The sequence below is a fragment of the Periophthalmus magnuspinnatus genome, chromosome 1, assembly GCF_009829125.3.
Source record: "Periophthalmus magnuspinnatus isolate fPerMag1 chromosome 1, fPerMag1.2.pri, whole genome shotgun sequence".
Classification (NCBI taxonomy): domain Eukaryota; kingdom Metazoa; phylum Chordata; class Actinopteri; order Gobiiformes; family Gobiidae; genus Periophthalmus; species Periophthalmus magnuspinnatus.
Window position 1 is genome coordinate 35452759 of NC_047126.1, and position 17133 is coordinate 35469891.

The 17133-nt window shown below is 46.2% G+C and overlaps 1 protein-coding gene across 1 annotated transcript in view; it reads left to right on the forward strand.

Annotated features, from left to right (window-relative positions):
- Nucleotides 1-17133, forward strand: part of LOC117370611 (potassium voltage-gated channel subfamily H member 1-like) — a 59193-nt gene that overhangs the window by 22868 nt on the left and 19192 nt on the right. Inside the window, exons 7-11 of the mRNA XM_033966084.1 lie at nucleotides 8796-8975; nucleotides 9049-9298; nucleotides 10324-10523; nucleotides 11069-11321; nucleotides 15972-16168. Coding sequence (XP_033821975.1) covers nucleotides 8796-8975; nucleotides 9049-9298; nucleotides 10324-10523; nucleotides 11069-11321; nucleotides 15972-16168 — 1080 coding nt within the window. The remainder of the gene's footprint in view (nucleotides 1-8795; nucleotides 8976-9048; nucleotides 9299-10323; nucleotides 10524-11068; nucleotides 11322-15971; nucleotides 16169-17133) is intronic.

Here is a 17133-nt window from a genome sequence, read left to right on the forward strand (position 1 = left end):
TACTAGCCCTGCTATTAGCCCTGGGACACTGTGCTTTAAGATGTCCTATTTGACCACATAAATGACAAGCATAAGTGTCTCTACTCCTGCTGTCTGGTCTAGGTGCATGTAAGGGAGCACTAGGTCTAAAGTGTCTGGGTCTAGGTTCAGGGGCAAATGTCTTACCCATTGGGGTGGGTTGGTGAGTCCTTGGGGCAAGTAGTGTCTTCGAGGGGCGGCGTGCAGCAAGGAAAGCTTCGGCCATGTCCGCTGCCTCTTTGGAAGTCTTTGGGTCTCTTTCCTTAATCCACGTGCGTAGTTCTGGACTCAGAACTCTAAGGAACTGCTCCAGGATGATTGTATCTCCAATTTGCTCTTTAGTTTTGGACTTTGGATCCATCCATTTATTGTACAGCTCCTTCAGACGAACCTGTAGCTCCTGCGGCGTCTCCTCTTCTCTCGGCTCCGTTGAACGAAACCTCAGTCGATAAGTCTCCGTGCTGATCTCAAACTTTTGCAAAACAGCACGTTTCACTTTGTAATAGTTCATAGTATCGTCAATGTCCATAGCAACGTACGCTGAACGTGCTTTGCCAGTTAAGAGCGGTGCAAGACGAAGAGCCCACTCATCATTTGACCACTGGCATGCATGTGCAATTCGTTCAAAGGTGCACAAGTAATGTTCAATGTCCTCACCATCAGTGTAGGGTTGCATTTTTGGGCCTTTCCAGTTGCTGTTTCTCATGGTGCTGGATTGCCTGGAATGACTTTGGTCAAAGTGAGAGCTCTGGGTTGGAAGCTCCTCTGCTCTCAGTTCATCAGGTCCATCCATTTGCGTCACACGACTTTGTTGCATTTCTCGTTGAAGGTTAAAAATGTCTCTGCGCATTGTAGTCCATTGCTCATTTTGTTGTTGCATGAGGCGATGTAGTAGACCTGATAGCTGATCCACACTGTTAACCTGGGGTTCTGGTTCGCCACCAACTGCCACCTCCTGGTCGTCTGGTGGATCTGTTCCAGCCTCAGCACAAGACTTCTTCGGGTTCTGTCTTGTGGACTTCATCTTCACTGCCTCCTACTGGCCTGGATCCCACCACTGCCACCAAATGTGAAGAAGCTGGCCCGAGTGATCAAAATAGGAGGCAGACTCAAAGAAGTCCCATTAAACACATTTATTACCCGTGCAGTGGTACACCGTGGATAAACAAAAATATTACATATGTACAAAAATTAACGGTGCTCAACAAAAAACTAAGCAACCAAACTTAAGCAACTGAAACAAAAGCCACGTGTACTCTGGCTACACAGGTGTTCTCCATCTGGCTAATTGGCCAGACTAATATACTTCCCTGTACTGGAAGCCCCTCCCCCGGTCTACTCCATTCCTTGTCCAGGGGCGGTGGGAGTATCATAAACACTATATTGCATAAAAACAGCTCTCGGGCCCAAGTCCTTTACCAAAAGTGTTTAACTAAACACAATATAAACACTTAATTCCAGAAATGAAAATATACAAAACATTAACACAAAGAAATAAACAAACTTAAGCCAGTTTTTCCCCCTCCACATGGTCCGGCCCACGACCCCACTCTAGCCTATAAAATGGCCGACATAGGGCACGCCCCCTCTTTGTCTGGACCATGTGGAGATACAGGTAAGATGATTGACTGAACTGAATAGACGCATTTAACTAAATAAAATATATTTAACTAACAAATGTGTGGTGCTTTAAACTGATAAACAAAACAAACCCGGGATAGTTATATTTTGTTGGGTATTGAAGTTATTGAAAATGAACAAAGATGTGCAAACCAAATCATAATACTATTAAAAAGGGACAAAGGCCCACTTTGTCACACCCCCCCCCCCATAAGCCCGTTACTCGTCAGAGTCACGGGACAGAAAATCAGCAACAACATTTTTATGCCCTGGTTTGTACTGGACCTTAAAACAAAATGGCTGCAGAGACAAATACCATCGAGTAATACGAGCATTAGTGTCCTTCATATTATGAATCCATTGCAATGCACGATGGTCAGTTTCTAAAACAAAGTCTTTACCGATAAGATAGTATCTCAGAGTGTCCAAAGCCCATTTAATGGCGAGAGCCTCCTTCTCAATAGTTGAATACTTTTTCTCTCTTGGAAAAAGTTTCCGGCTGATATACTGAACTGGAAGTTGGTTACCCTCCTCCCCTTGCAGCAACACCGCCCCCAGCCCCACACCTGAAGCATCAGTCTGTACAGTAAAGGGCAGTTCAAAGTCTGGACACTGCAAAACGGGTTGTTGACACAAGCAGTCTTTCAAGTCATTAAAAGCACGTACAGTCTCTGGAGTCCATTTAACCTGTACTGGGCTATTTTTACAAGTCATGTCAGATAAAGGGGCGGACCTAGTTGCAAAGTCTGGGATCAGGCGTCGGTACCATCCCACTAAACCCAAGAAGGATCTCAGCCTTCTCTTGGTGTTAGGCAATGGGGTAGCAGAAATTGCTTCAACTTTACTGACCTGAGGATGAATACCCCCAGCTCCGATCACATAGCCCAAGTACTGCACCTCAGGCTTGGCGATGTGGCACTTCTGGGCGTTGATAACAAGACCTGCCTCTTGGATCCGCCTGAAAACATCAGACAGATGGCGTAGGTGCTCCTCCCAGGACTGGCTGAAGATGACGATGTCATCAATGTAAGCAGCAGCGTAGTCCTCAGCTCCTCTTAGCACCTCGTCAACGAGCCGTTGGAATGTGGCCGGCGCTCCGTGTAGACCAAAGGGCATCATTCGGAACCTGAAGAGGCCGCTGGGCACCCGGAAGGTCGTCAGATCTCTTGAGGCTTTGTCCAGGGGCACTTGCCAATACCCCTTGCAGAGGTCTAAGGTTGTCAAATAACTTGCATGACCCAGCCGCTCGATCAGTTCATCTACCCTTGGCATTGGGTAGGGGTCAAATGCAGACACCGCATTCAATTTAGAAAAGTTCACACAGAATCTGAGCCTTGGATCTTCCTTTTTGGGAACCAAGACTACCGGGCTGCACCACTCACTGCGCGATGGTTCAATAATTCCCATCTCCAGCATGTCCGCTACTTCTGTCTTTAACTGTGGGATAAGCTTAGCTGGAATGCGACAGGTAGTGTCTCTAATGGGCTGCTGTTCTGGTGAGCGTAGGCGGATCTGGTGCTGGATGAGGTGAGTGTATCCAGGTTTCACACTAAAAAGTTCATTTGTCATGTAAATTTGAAGGTTCTGTTGCTGCTCAGCACTCAGATGACTTACATCAGGGAACACTGGTGCCTCTGCTGGTGAAGGGAAGTACTGCTCCTGGACCTCCTCCTCATCTGTGACTGCACGTGCCATTAAAGAGAGCTGGTCTGACCGGTCCACCCACTCCTTAAGTAGATTAACATGAAATATTTGAGCCTTCTTACGACGTTCCGGCATAAACAGTTCATAGGTGACTGGACCAGTTTTTTTCCGGATCTCATATGGGCCTTGCCATTTAGCTAAAAGACCACTCTCGGATGTTGGCAATAAAAGCAAGACTTTTTGGCCCACCTGGAATGCTCTTCTTCTGGAGACCTTGTCATAACTGTGTTTTTGTCTCTCTTGTGCTTGTGTCAAGTTGTCACAAGCAAGCTCTTTGAACTGCTCCAATCTATCTCTCATTTTCAGTACATATGAAAGTTCATTACATCCCTGCTCTGGCGTTGGCCCCTCCCAGGCTTCTTTTAGGACATCCAAGGGCCCTCGAACAGAATGTCCATAGAGAAGCTGAAATGGTGAAAATCCAGTAGATGTTTGAGGGACTTCTCGGTAAGCAAACAATAGGAACGGCAGCCACTGGTTCCAATCTGCTCCCGACTCAGCCACAAACTTTCTCAGCATAGATTTGAGAGTCTTATTGAAGCGCTCAACAAGCCCATCAGTCTGTGGATGGTATGGACTTGTCTTTATGCCTTGAATTCCCAGGAGGTTGTAGACTTGTTTCAGCAATGTAGAAGTGAAGTTGGTGCCTTGGTCGGTGATGATCTCTCTGGGGATGCCCACTCTGGAGAAGAGCTGAATGAGGCAGGTGACGATCTGGCGTGCTTTGATCTTCCTCAGTGGAAATGCCTCCGGATACCTAGTGGCATAATCCAACACCACTAGGATATACCGATGTCCAGCACTGCTCCGCTCCAGTGGGCCGACAATGTCCATGGCAATACGCGAAAAAGGGGTGTCAATGATGGGCATGCTAATAAGGGGCGCCCTATCTCCCTTTTTGTTTGGGGCTGTTAACTGACACTCTGGGCATGACTGACAGTACTTTACAGTGTCTGCATACTGCCGGGGCCAATAAAACCTAGGCACCATTCTAGAAAATGTTTTAGCTTGGCCTAAATGTCCTGCCCATGGAACTGAATGACTAAGATTAAGGATAGTGGGTCTCAATGATTGTGGGACTACTAATTGGTCACCCACCTCACTTCGTCTGTATAGTCTTTCACCCTTAATAACAAAAACTTCACTCCCTCGCGTTGTCACTTTTGTCGTGTCTGACACACATTTACTGAACAAATTAGCTAGCGTTGGATCTTGTTTTTGTAATTTTGCCACGTCACTACAGATGGAAAACAAGTCTGCCTCAATTGGTGTTTCTATATTTTCCTGCACTTTAGTCCCTTTGACTTTTTCTTGCCTCTTTTGTCTCTTACTCTTCTTGATTTTGCCATTATTAGTATTTGACATGTCTAAATTAGCGAAAGGTAAGTCCTCCCATCCTGTTCTCTGACTACTTACTTTCTGATGAGTTTGTGATCTAGTAACTGCCATTAAACTAGCATTTACCTTGGCTACGTTAGATTGATTGGCTATTAGCTCAGGAAGGACCGGAACATCCAGGCCTAATACAACTTGGTAAGGCAGCTGTTCTAGCACGCCTACAGCAAGTGTAAAAGACTGGCTTTCCACTTGAACACTTATTTCTGCAAGGGGATAGCGTACCCTGTCACCATGGATACACACAATATCTACGGTCCCTCCACAAAAAATTACATCCTTAGGCAAACTGTCCTGTCTGACCAGAGTACGATCACTTCCTGAATCTAATAAGGCAATACAAGGTTTGTCATCTATCACCACCCCCATAGTGAGCTCCTCCTGATGACCCTCCCGACTGTCTACATTAGCAGGTAAGGTGGATACACTACACATGTAGTTTTTACTAGCCCTGCTATTAGCCCTGGGACACTGTGCTTTAAGATGTCCTATTTGACCACATAAATGACAAGCATAAGTGTCTCTACTCCTGCTGTCTGGTCTAGGTGCATGTAAGGGAGCACTAGGTCTAAAGTGTCTGGGTCTAGGTTCAGGGGCAAATGTCTTACCCATTGGGGTGGGTTGGTGAGTCCTTGGGGCAAGTAGTGTCTTCGAGGGGCGGCGTGCAGCAAGGAAAGCTTCGGCCATGTCCGCTGCCTCTTTGGAAGTCTTTGGGTCTCTTTCCTTAATCCACGTGCGTAGTTCTGGACTCAGAACTCTAAGGAACTGCTCCAGGATGATTGTATCTCCAATTTGCTCTTTAGTTTTGGACTTTGGATCCATCCATTTATTGTACAGCTCCTTCAGACGAACCTGTAGCTCCTGCGGCGTCTCCTCTTCTCTCGGCTCCGTTGAACGAAACCTCAGTCGATAAGTCTCCGTGCTGATCTCAAACTTTTGCAAAACAGCACGTTTCACTTTGTAATAGTTCATAGTATCGTCAATGTCCATAGCAACGTACGCTGAACGTGCTTTGCCAGTTAAGAGCGGTGCAAGACGAAGAGCCCACTCATCATTTGACCACTGGCATGCATGTGCAATTCGTTCAAAGGTGCACAAGTAATGTTCAATGTCCTCACCATCAGTGTAGGGTTGCATTTTTGGGCCTTTCCAGTTGCTGTTTCTCATGGTGCTGGATTGCCTGGAATGACTTTGGTCAAAGTGAGAGCTCTGGGTTGGAAGCTCCTCTGCTCTCAGTTCATCAGGTCCATCCATTTGCGTCACACGACTTTGTTGCATTTCTCGTTGAAGGTTAAAAATGTCTCTGCGCATTGTAGTCCATTGCTCATTTTGTTGTTGCATGAGGCGATGTAGTAGACCTGATAGCTGATCCACACTGTTAACCTGGGGTTCTGGTTCGCCACCAACTGCCACCTCCTGGTCGTCTGGTGGATCTGTTCCAGCCTCAGCACAAGACTTCTTCGGGTTCTGTCTTGTGGACTTCATCTTCACTGCCTCCTACTGGCCTGGATCCCACCACTGCCACCAAATGTGAAGAAGCTGGCCCGAGTGATCAAAATAGGAGGCAGACTCAAAAGAAGTCCCATTAAACACATTTATTACCCGTGCAGTGGTACACCGTGGATAAACAAAAATATTACATATGTACAAAAATTAACGGTGCTCAACAAAAAACTAAGCAACCAAACTTAAGCAACTGAAACAAAAGCCACGTGTACTCTGGCTACACAGGTGTTCTCCATCTGGCTAATTGGCCAGACTAATATACTTCCCTGTACTGGAAGCCCCTCCCCCGGTCTACTCCATTCCTTGTCCAGGGGCGGTGGGAGTATCATAAACACTATATTGCATAAAAACAGCTCTCGGGCCCAAGTCCTTTACCAAAAGTGTTTAACTAAACACAATATAAACACTTAATTCCAGAAATGAAAATATACAAAACATTAACACAAAGAAATAAACAAACTTAAGCCAGTTTTTCCCCCTCCACATGGTCCGGCCCACGACCCCACTCTAGCCTATAAAATGGCCGACATAGGGCACGCCCCCTCTTTGTCTGGACCATGTGGAGATACAGGTAAGATGATTGACTGAACTGAATAGACGCATTTAACTAAATAAAATATATTTAACTAACAAATGTGTGGTGCTTTAAACTGATAAACAAAACAAACCCGGGATAGTTATATTTTGTTGGGTATTGAAGTTATTGAAAATGAACAAAGATGTGCAAACCAAATCATAATACTATTAAAAAGGGACAAAGGCCCACTTTGTCACAACCACCATGAGTTTATGAGCACTTTTAACAACTCTCAGCCTCTCAGTGTGTGTGAATGCGTGTGTATATGTGTGTGAATGTGTTTGTGAATCTGTGTGTGTATGAATGTGTGTGTGTGAATCTGTATGTGTGTGTGTGTAGGTGAGTGGTTCCTTAAAGTAAAGAGCTTTGAGTCATGAAGGTGGAAAAACGCTGTATAAAGATGTATTTCTAACTTGCCACCATGTTCTAGACACAAAGTCATCATGGATGCGCATCTGGCTCCACGTTACTTTGGAAAACTGTGTCCCCTCTCTCTGTACCTGCTGCTGTCAGACTCGTCATTTTGGTCTTAAATGTTCGTATTAACCCTCTACATGATCCTGGGGTTTTTATTTCACTATTGTGTCTGTAAATCAAGATCTGAACATTAATAACAGACAAATCAGGTCCTTCTTTCCCCGAGGTTGCTCCTGCTAGCGTTGGAAACAGGTTTGATTGACAGTGTTGACGTGCTGCTAAACCAGTGGTGCATGCGGGAAGGGATGTTACCTTCAACAGCCTCGCTCTGGATTGGCTCTTTGGTTGCTATGACATTTGCGGTGGGAATTCCAGATATGGAAGTCGTCTCCAGATTAGCCACTATAACTGCTATCCTCGATGAGCTTCATCTGGACGCTGTGGTGACGTCACACTCACTCAGTCACTTCTTTCTCCAGTCTGTTTGAAAGCTCCTCTGTGTGTCCTGCTGTGGTGTTTGTGGAAGAGAGCGTTGATGTTCGAAGCCGGTGTGGACTTAATAGTTGTATTGATTTTGGATGGAGCACATTTGGAGCAGTGTTTGTATCGACGCAGAATGGAGCAGTGAACGAGACGCCACAGCCCTGTGTGTCCAACTCTCAGATGAGCGACATGGGGCAGTTTTCATGTTCATAGATGGAGGGCGGGGTCTGTTCATACTGTGCAGCTGTCATTAATATTCCCTGGGGGTGTGATGCTAACTGTCAGCACTGCTCTGTCTGAAACTTTGTTAGACTTTAATCTGAGTTTTAACATAATCTAACCATAAAGAACTGGTTTATCTGAACTCAAAGAGGAGAGTTGATTTGTGCTGTTAAACAAGTCCCTCTCAAATAACGTCACAAGCTAGCTAGCATTAGCATTAGCCAACAGTTTTTCAGTGAGTCATTCTCACCTTTTAGTGTAACATCAAACTCCTAAACAGGACGATGAGCTCGGACTGACCACAGGCTCCTGAACATGTGCTCTTTAAATCACTTTGGCATTTTCTTCTTGAGTTTTCAGACGACCTTAAAGTGTTTTTGTCTGTGCTATTGTGTCCTTCAGTATCTCTGGGTTACAACTGCATTTGACTCATCCCTCAGTGTCTCTGGGTTAAACGTGTCAGGAGCAGTGGGACCTGTCTCCAGATCTTGATTTAGTCTTGGTCAGGACTTGAGCTGGAGTATTTGACGTGTTGTGCAGCTTTTGGGTTGATGGAGGAAACCGGACACAGGGAGAATATGCAAACGCCACACTCCACAGGTTCATTCCTGGGTTCAGTCCTGGTTTAGTCCTGGTCTGGTCCTGGTCTGATTTTTAGTCCTGGTCTAGTCTCTTGGTCTAATCCTGGTCTGGTCCTGGTCTCATCCTGGTCTAGCTCTGGTCTCGTCCTGGTCTCATCCAGATCTAGTCCTGGTCTAGTCCTTGTCTAGTCCTGGTCTAGTCCTGTTTCTAGTCCTGGTCTAGTCCTGTTTCTAGTCCTGGTCCTGATTCTGACCCGGCTCTCTGTCTTCAGGGCATCAGCTCCCTTTTCAGTTCTCTGAAGGTAGTGCGGTTGCTGCGTTTGGGTCGTGTGGCTCGTAAACTGGACCATTACATCGAGTACGGCGCCGCCGTCCTGGTTCTGCTCGTGTGTGTGTTCGGACTCGCCGCTCACTGGCTGGCCTGCATCTGGTATAGCATCGGGGACTACGAGGTACTCCGACGATGCAGTACTCTGCACACTCTTGTACTAGTAGCAGTAGTAGTAAAAGTCCTTGTCTCCTCAGGTGATAGACGAGGAGCGTAACAGCGTGCGCACTGACAGCTGGCTCTTCCTGTTGGGGGAGACGGTGGGCGCCCCCTACAGGTTCAATGTGTCGGGGTCGAGCCGGTGGGAGGGGGGTCCAGGCAAACACTCGGTCTACATCACCTCGCTGTACTTCACCATGACCAGCCTCACCTCCATCGGCTTCGGCAACATCGCCCCCAACACAGACGGAGAGAAAATCTTCGCCGTCGCCATGATGATGATCGGATGTGAGGGAAGACCGGGACTAGACCGAGACTAGACTGGGACTGCACCAGGACTGGACTGGGACTGGACCGGGACTATACCGGGACTGGACCGGGACCAGTCTAGGACCAGATCGGGACTAAACAAAGACTAGACTGGGACCAGACCGGGACTAGACCAGGACTAACCAGGATCAAACCAGGACTGCAGCAAGAGTCTTCCTCTCTGTCCTCTCTCATTTCAATCTCTCTCATTTTTGTGCACTCTATGTTCTTCTGGACACGCCCCCCTTCTCTTTCTTTCTCTCACGCCCTCTCTGCCCCCCCCCCCGTCTCTCTCTCTCAGCTGTCTGTTCCATCGCTCCTTTAGTACCTCTATCCTGGTCCTTGTCTCACAGGAGCCCCTCTCTGTCTTTCCTTCTCTCTCATCTGTCAATTCCATCCCATCTTACGTCTCTCTCTATCCTGGTCCTTGTCTCACAGGAGTCCGTCTCTTAGTCCTGGTTTAATCTGAACAGATTGTAAAAATACATGTCCTACATCAACTCCACAGAGAGAAGAGGAGGAGAGAGAGGAGAGGAGGAGGGGGAAGAGAAGGGGGAGAGAGCAAGAGTAGAGGAGAAGGGGGAAAAGAGGAGGGAGGGAAGAGGGGGGGGCGGAGGAGGAGGAGGAAGAAAGGGGGGAGACAGTGAGAGGAAGGAGGAGGAGAGGGGGAGAGAAGACAGAAGGAGACAGCAAGAGGAGAGGAGAAGGAGGAGAGTGGGGGAGAGAGACAAGAAAACAGCAAGAGGAGAGGAGAAGGAGGAACAGAAGAAAGAGCAAGGAGAAGGAGAGGAAGAGGGGAAAGAGGAAGAGTGGAGAAAAGGAGTGGGAGAGAGGTGGGGGGAGGAGAGAAAGTTAAGGAGGAGAGACAGAGGATGAGGAGGAAGAGGGGAAAGAAAAGGAGCAGGAGAGAGGTGGAGGAAGAAGAGATAGAGGAAGAGGAGCAGAGAGGAGGAGAGAGTTAAGGAGGAGGATGGCAGGGCATCTAACTGTTCTCTCTCTTCTAGCTCTTCTTTACGCCACCATTTTCGGGAATGTAACGACAATCTTCCAGCAGATGTACGCCAACACAAACCGCTACCACGAGATGCTCAACAGCGTCAGGGACTTCCTCACCCTCTACCAGGTCCCCAAAGGTTTGAGTGAACGTGTCATGGACTACATCGTGTCCACCTGGTCCATGACCCGAGGCATCGACACTGACAAGGTATGAAACCAGGACTAGACCAGGACTAGACCAGATCCTCAAAGGTCTGAGCAAATGCGTCATGGACTACATCATGTCCACCTGGTCCATGACCCAAGGCATTGACACTGACCAGGTACTAGACCAGGTCTAGACCAGGATGGGACCAGGTGTAGACCAGGACGAGACCAGGACTGGACCAGGACTGGACCAGGACTGGACCAGGACTGGACCAGGACTGGACCAGGACTGGACCAGCACTAAACCAGGTCTTAACCAGTAATCAGATTCACAGTGAGATAAAACAGTGCTTCTATCTGCTTCATTCAGTCGTGTTGTGGAGCAACGAGAAACTACTTTCAGTTTCCATTTTGCCATAAAAAAGATGATTGAGCTAAAAACAACAGCTCCATAAACACATTTAGTCTGTCGCTCTGTCTGCCTCAGTCAACTGTGGAGGGGCATCTTTTTCAAGTCAAACGATGCCACTGCAAAACCTCTTTAAACTAGCCTAGCCTCTCTTGTGCGATGCTCCTCTCTGACGCCCTCTTGTGGTGTCTCCTCAGGTGCTGCAGATTTGCCCTAAAGACATGCGTGCTGACATCTGCGTCCACCTCAACCGTAAGGTGTTCAAGGAGCACCCCGCCTTCAGGTTGGCGAGTGACGGCTGCCTCCGCGCTCTGGCCGTGCAGTTCCAGATGATCCACTCGGCGCCCGGGGACCTGATCTTTCACGCGGGCGAGAGCGTTGACAGTCTCTGCTTTGTGGTGGCGGGGTCTCTGGAGGTCATTCAGGATGATGAGGTGGTTGCAATATTGGGTAAGAAGTTACTCGGGTAAAAAAAATGTGTTGCCCATGTCTGCTAATGGGGAAATTGCACTGTAGTTGATGTTTCTTTGCGCAGCTCCATGTGTCGTATGTGATTAGAGGTAAAATGTTGGTATGGTCACAGCACTGTCCAAGGACTCGTTCAGCTCGCTCCTTGTTGAGTGTAGTATAATACTCCCTACACAGCGAGTGTCAGTGTGTCCCTGTCTAATATCACAGAGTGCTGAGTGCTCCTGTCTCCGGTCCCGACGTGATGTAAACAAATGTCACCTGCCTCTGCTCAATGCTCACGACACTTATGTAAACCAGCTCTGTTCTGCATGTGTCTGCAGTTATAATCTCTGACACCCGTGGATCAGTATGGTAGAATTTGGACATTTTAAATACATATTAAATTAGAAAACTGCGGTGCCCAATGGGAGCTGACGTCGCCATAAGCATCATCACAACAAAGCACCACATGCTGTCAGCGCCCCCTATGGACACCTGCACATCACACTAGAGCAGCACATTTTACATTTTACTAAACATATTCAGGAAAAGCTCATTTCTTTTTTTTAGTATTGATACCTGCGAAAAAATGAGAATCCAGTTTCAATACTGCTCCTGATTGGCTCTTTGGTTGCTATGATACTCGTGGTCAGAATTCCACATTCCAGCTGAACGCTGTGGGTGACTTCACACTCACTTCTTTACACAGTCTGTGGTCATTCCCCAATTCAAATAATTTACCAAGTTTGCATCAGACATGCCAGTCGATAGCCTGAATATATTTTTTGTTAATTTTGCAACTGTGGTGCAGTAGCCGTGTTAGTTCTAGAGAGATTTTCATCAGGTTTATTTTTAGTCTGAAGCATATCTCGTCTGTCACTTCAATTTGGAGGAAGCTGCCACCCCAGCTCTGACAAAAACACCTCCATCTTTAAACATCTGACCGGACACAGTCAAGTATTCATACTTTGCAGTGACATTAGTGTATATCTATGGTAAAAGGTCCAGCAGTTTCCATGGTAACACGATGCACACATTAGCAAACACAGACAAATACGTTTTAAGATTGTGTGAAAAAAAACAAAAAACAACACAAAATTGATTTAAAGAGCACATGTTCAGGAGTCTGATCAGTCCGAGCTCATGGTCCTGTTCAGGAGTTTGATTTTACACAAAAAGGTGAGAGTGACTCGCTGAAAAACTGTTGGCTAATGCTAATGCTAATGCTAGCTTGTGACTGTAATGTTATTTGGGAGGGACTTGTTTAACATCACAAATCATCTCACCTGTTGTACTTCAGATAAGTCGGTTCTTTATGATCAGATTGTGTTTAAATAAAGTTCAGATTAAAGTCTAACTTGAGTAACAGAGCTTCAGACAGAGTAGTGCTCTCAGTTAGCGTTACAACCGCAGGGAATGTTGATGACATCAGTTGCATGGTGTCATTACTCCTCCCCCTCTCTCTGTTTAGATCCTATCAACACGTTAGACTTTAAATTCTGACGATGCAGATGGTAACAGTTCCACAGTCTGTGTAAAGAAGTGAGTGACGCAGTGTGACATCACAGCGTTCAGCTCCATGACGCTCAGTGAGGCTAGAGATATAGTGGCTTATCTGTAGGCAAGCTCCATATTTGGAATTCTGACTGAGTTTCATAGCAGGAGAGAGTTTAACCCTATCACTGTTCTATGAAAAAGTAATTTGACCAATGCTGTGTGTCAGAAGAACAACAGTGTGAAAGTATTTATGAATGTACTGTGGTCCCTCGTTTATTGCGGGTGTTATGTTCTAAAAATAACCCAAATGACGAAGCAGTCAGCTTTATTTTTTACAATTATTATATGTTTTAAGGCTGTAAAACCCCTCACCACACACTTTATACACTTTGCTCAGACAGACATTAACATTTTGTCACATTTCTCCTGTTTAATTGATTAATAGTGACTCTCGTGTATTTCACAGTTCCTCTGACTGTGCCTCTTTGTCCTTGCTGTAGTGTCGATTGAACATTCATGTAAATACATTCTGTGTGGGTTGAGGCCTGGTTTTGTGTTGTCCATTGGTGTTACTTGTGTATTTTTACTGAAAATCACTTCCACTGGACTTCGATGTAAAAAGAGAGTTACAAAATTTTAATTCACAGCTTTGCAAAATCCTTTTTTACAGAAGTAATCAAACCAAGTCATTCTCAAGAATAAATAATACTACGGTTAAAAAAAAATATTAAAAATTGGCTCCGTCTTTATGCGCTGCCTCAACTCAGCACGTTCCCCAAGGGTGTGCTCTTTTCCTTGTGCGCGCTATTGCTCTTAAAGTGACGGTAACATATTTATGTAAAACTTAAATAATAACAGTTCTAAGATATTTTAACATCAACATTGATGCAATAAAATAAATGTAGCCTATGTATATACACACGTAGACAAAATTGTTGGTACCCTTCGGTTAATGAAAGAAAAACTCACAAAGGTCATAAAAATAACTTGAATCTGACAAAAGTAATAATAGATACAAATTCTATGACATTTCACCAATGAAAGTCAGACATTGCTTTTCAACCATGCTTCAACAGAATTATTTAAAAAAATAAACTCATGAAACAGACCCTCTATATATGGAGCTACAGGTCGTCACTGTGCTGTTTGACATGGTGTGTACCACACTCAACATGGACCAGAGGAAGCAAAGGAAAGAGTTGTCTCAGGAGATTAGAAAGAAAATTATAGACAAGCATGTTAAAGGTAAAGGTTATAAGACCATCTCCAAGCAGCGTGATGTTCATGTGACTACAGTTGCACATATTATTCAGAATTTTAAGATCCATGGGTCAGTAGTCAACCTCCCTGGACGTGACCACAGGAGGAACATTGATGACAAATCAAAGAGACGGATAATATGACAGGTAACAAAACAGCCCAGAAAAACCTCTAAAGAGATTAAAGGTGAACTTCAAGCTCAAGGAACATCAGTGTCAGATCACACCATCTGTCGTTGTTTGAGCCAAAGTCGACTTAATGGAGACGACCAAGGAGGACTCCATTGAAAACAAATCATTAAAAAAACGGATTGGAATTTGCCAAACTACATGTTGACAAGCCACAAAGCTTCTGGGAGAATGTCCTATGGACAGATGAGACAAAAATGGAACTTTTTGCCAAGACACATCAGCTCTATGTTCACAGACGGAAAAATGAAGCATATCAAGAAAAGAACACTGTCCCTACTGTGAAACATGGAGGAGGCTCTGTTATGTTCTGGAGCTGCTTTGCTGCATCTGGCACAGGGTGTCTTGACTCTGTGCAGGGTACAATGAAATCTAAAGACTATCAAGGGATTCTAGAGAGAAATGTGCTGACCAGTGTCAGAAAACTTTGTCTCAGTCGCAGGTCATGGGTCTTGCAACAGGACAATGACCCAAAACACACAGATAAAAACACCCAAGAATGGACAAGAGGAAAACACTGGACTATTCTAAAGTGGCCTCTATGAGCCCTGAGCTAAATCCTATTGAGCATCTTTGGAAGGAGCTGAAACACGCCGTCTGGAAAAGGCACCCTTCAAACCTGAGACAACTGGAGCAGTTTGTTCATGAGGAGTGGGACAAAATACCTGCTGAGAGGTGCAGAAGTCTCATTGACAGGTACAGGAATCGTTTGATTGCAGTGATTGCAGGTTAAGGGTACCATCATTTTTGTTCAGGCTTGTTTCATGAGTTTATTTTTTTAAATAATTCTGTTGAAGCATGGTTGAAAAGCAATGTCTGACTTTCATTGGTGAAATTTCATAGAGTTTTGTATTATTACTTTTGTCAGATTCAAGTTATTTCTGTGACCACTGTGAGTTTTTCTTTCATTAACCGACAGGTACCAACAATTTTGTCCAAGTGTGTAAAACGGCATTTATAACAGAATATCATCACTCTGTAAATGTGCATGCATTAGTATATATAAATTAAACTTAACTTAGCCACACATTCTGTGCTGTGCAGGAGACGCAGCACGGAGGAGATCACTTGACGGTGGTCTGCAGTGCCTTGGCCGGTCGGGACGCAGAACACAATGCACGTTTATACACTGTAAAAAAGAGTGTAGAATTGCACTGGAAAAATCTGCAAAACAGTGAGACCGCGAAGGGTGAACCACGATACAGGAAGGGACCACTGTATTTGTAAATGTATTTATTAAACGTATTCATAAATGTATTAAAGGGACTTTGACGACAGTTTGTTTAACCCCAGATCTCCTGATAGTCTAAAAACTGGCAGCTCCAGAACTGAAATGTGAAGAAAGCTTTTGTTGTCCCATAAATGGAATCTATTTGAAGGACATGAAAAACTGGACAGACTGCAGCACTTTAATATTGTGGAGATAAACATTTATACTGACATCTACTCTTGTGTTATGTTTTAAACATGGTCTGTTTTTATGTTTTAAATGACCCTTTGAGGTTTCCTGGTCTGTTTTTATGTTTTAAATGACCCTTTGAGGTTTCCTGGTCTGTTTTTATGTTTTAAATGACCCTTTGAGGTTTCCTGGTCTGTTTTTATGTTTTAAATGACCCTTTGAGGTTTCCTGGTCTGTTTTTGTTCTGTGTTTTAAGGATAATGTTATACAATGTTGAAGTAATTCTGTTCCGTCGGATGTGTCCAGGTAAAGGCGATGTGTTCGGGGATGTGTTCTGGAAGGAGATGACGCTAGCTCAGTCGTGCGCTAACGTCCGTGCGCTAACATACTGCGACCTGCACATCATCAAACGCGACGCTCTCCAGAAAGTGCTTGAGTTTTACTCCGCATTCGCCAACCACTTCGCCCGCAGCCTCCTCCTCACCTACAACCTGAGGAAACGGGTGAGTCCAGGCCTGGTCCGGGTTTAGATCTGAGTGAGTCCTCCCCGTCCCTCTCTAGCTCCGCTTCCTCTCCTCTTTCCCTCTTCTTCCCCCTCCTCTCTCCCTCCTCACTCCCTCCTCTTCCTCTCCTCAATCCCTCCTCTTCCTCTTCTCTCTCTCTCTCTCCCTCCTCACTCCCTCCTCTTCCTCTCCTCTCTCCTTCCTATTCCTCTCCTCTCTCCCTCCTCTTCCCCTCCCCTGCCTCCTCTTCCTCCCTTCTCTTCCTCTCCCCTCTCCCTCCTCTTCCTCTCTGGGGGTCAGTTGGAGGCGGGATGGGGGCAGGATGGAGGTGGTATGGGGGTGTGATGGTGGTGTGATGGAGGTGGGATGCGGGTGTGACGGTCAGTTGGAGGTGGGATGGGGGTGGGCTGGGGGTGTGACGGGGGTCGGTTGGAGGTCGGATGGGGGTCAGTTGGAGGTGGGATGGAGGTGTGACCGGGGTCAGTTGGAGGTGTGATGGAGGTGTGACGGGGGTCAGTTGGAGGTGGGATGGTGGTGTGATGAAGGTGGGATGGTGGTGTGATGGAGGTGGGATGGTGGTGTGATGGGGGTGTGATGGGGGTGTGATGGAGGTGGGATGGTGGTGTGATGGAGGTGGGATGGTGGTGTGATGAAGGTGGGATGGTGGTGTGATGAAGGTGGGATGGTGGTGGGATGGCGGTGTGACGGGGGTCAGTTGGAGGTGGGATGGTGGTGTGATGGAGGAGGGATGGAGGTGGGATGGCGGTGTGACGGGGGTCCGTTGGAGATGGGATGGAGGTGTGACGGGGGTCAGTTGGAGGTGGGATGGTGGTGTGATGGAGGTGGGATGGTGGTGTGATGGGGGTGTAATGGTGGTGTGATGGAGGTGTGATGGGGGTGGGATGGAGGTGTGACGGGGGTCAGTTGGAGGTGGGATGGTGGTGTGATGGAGGTGGGATGGTGGT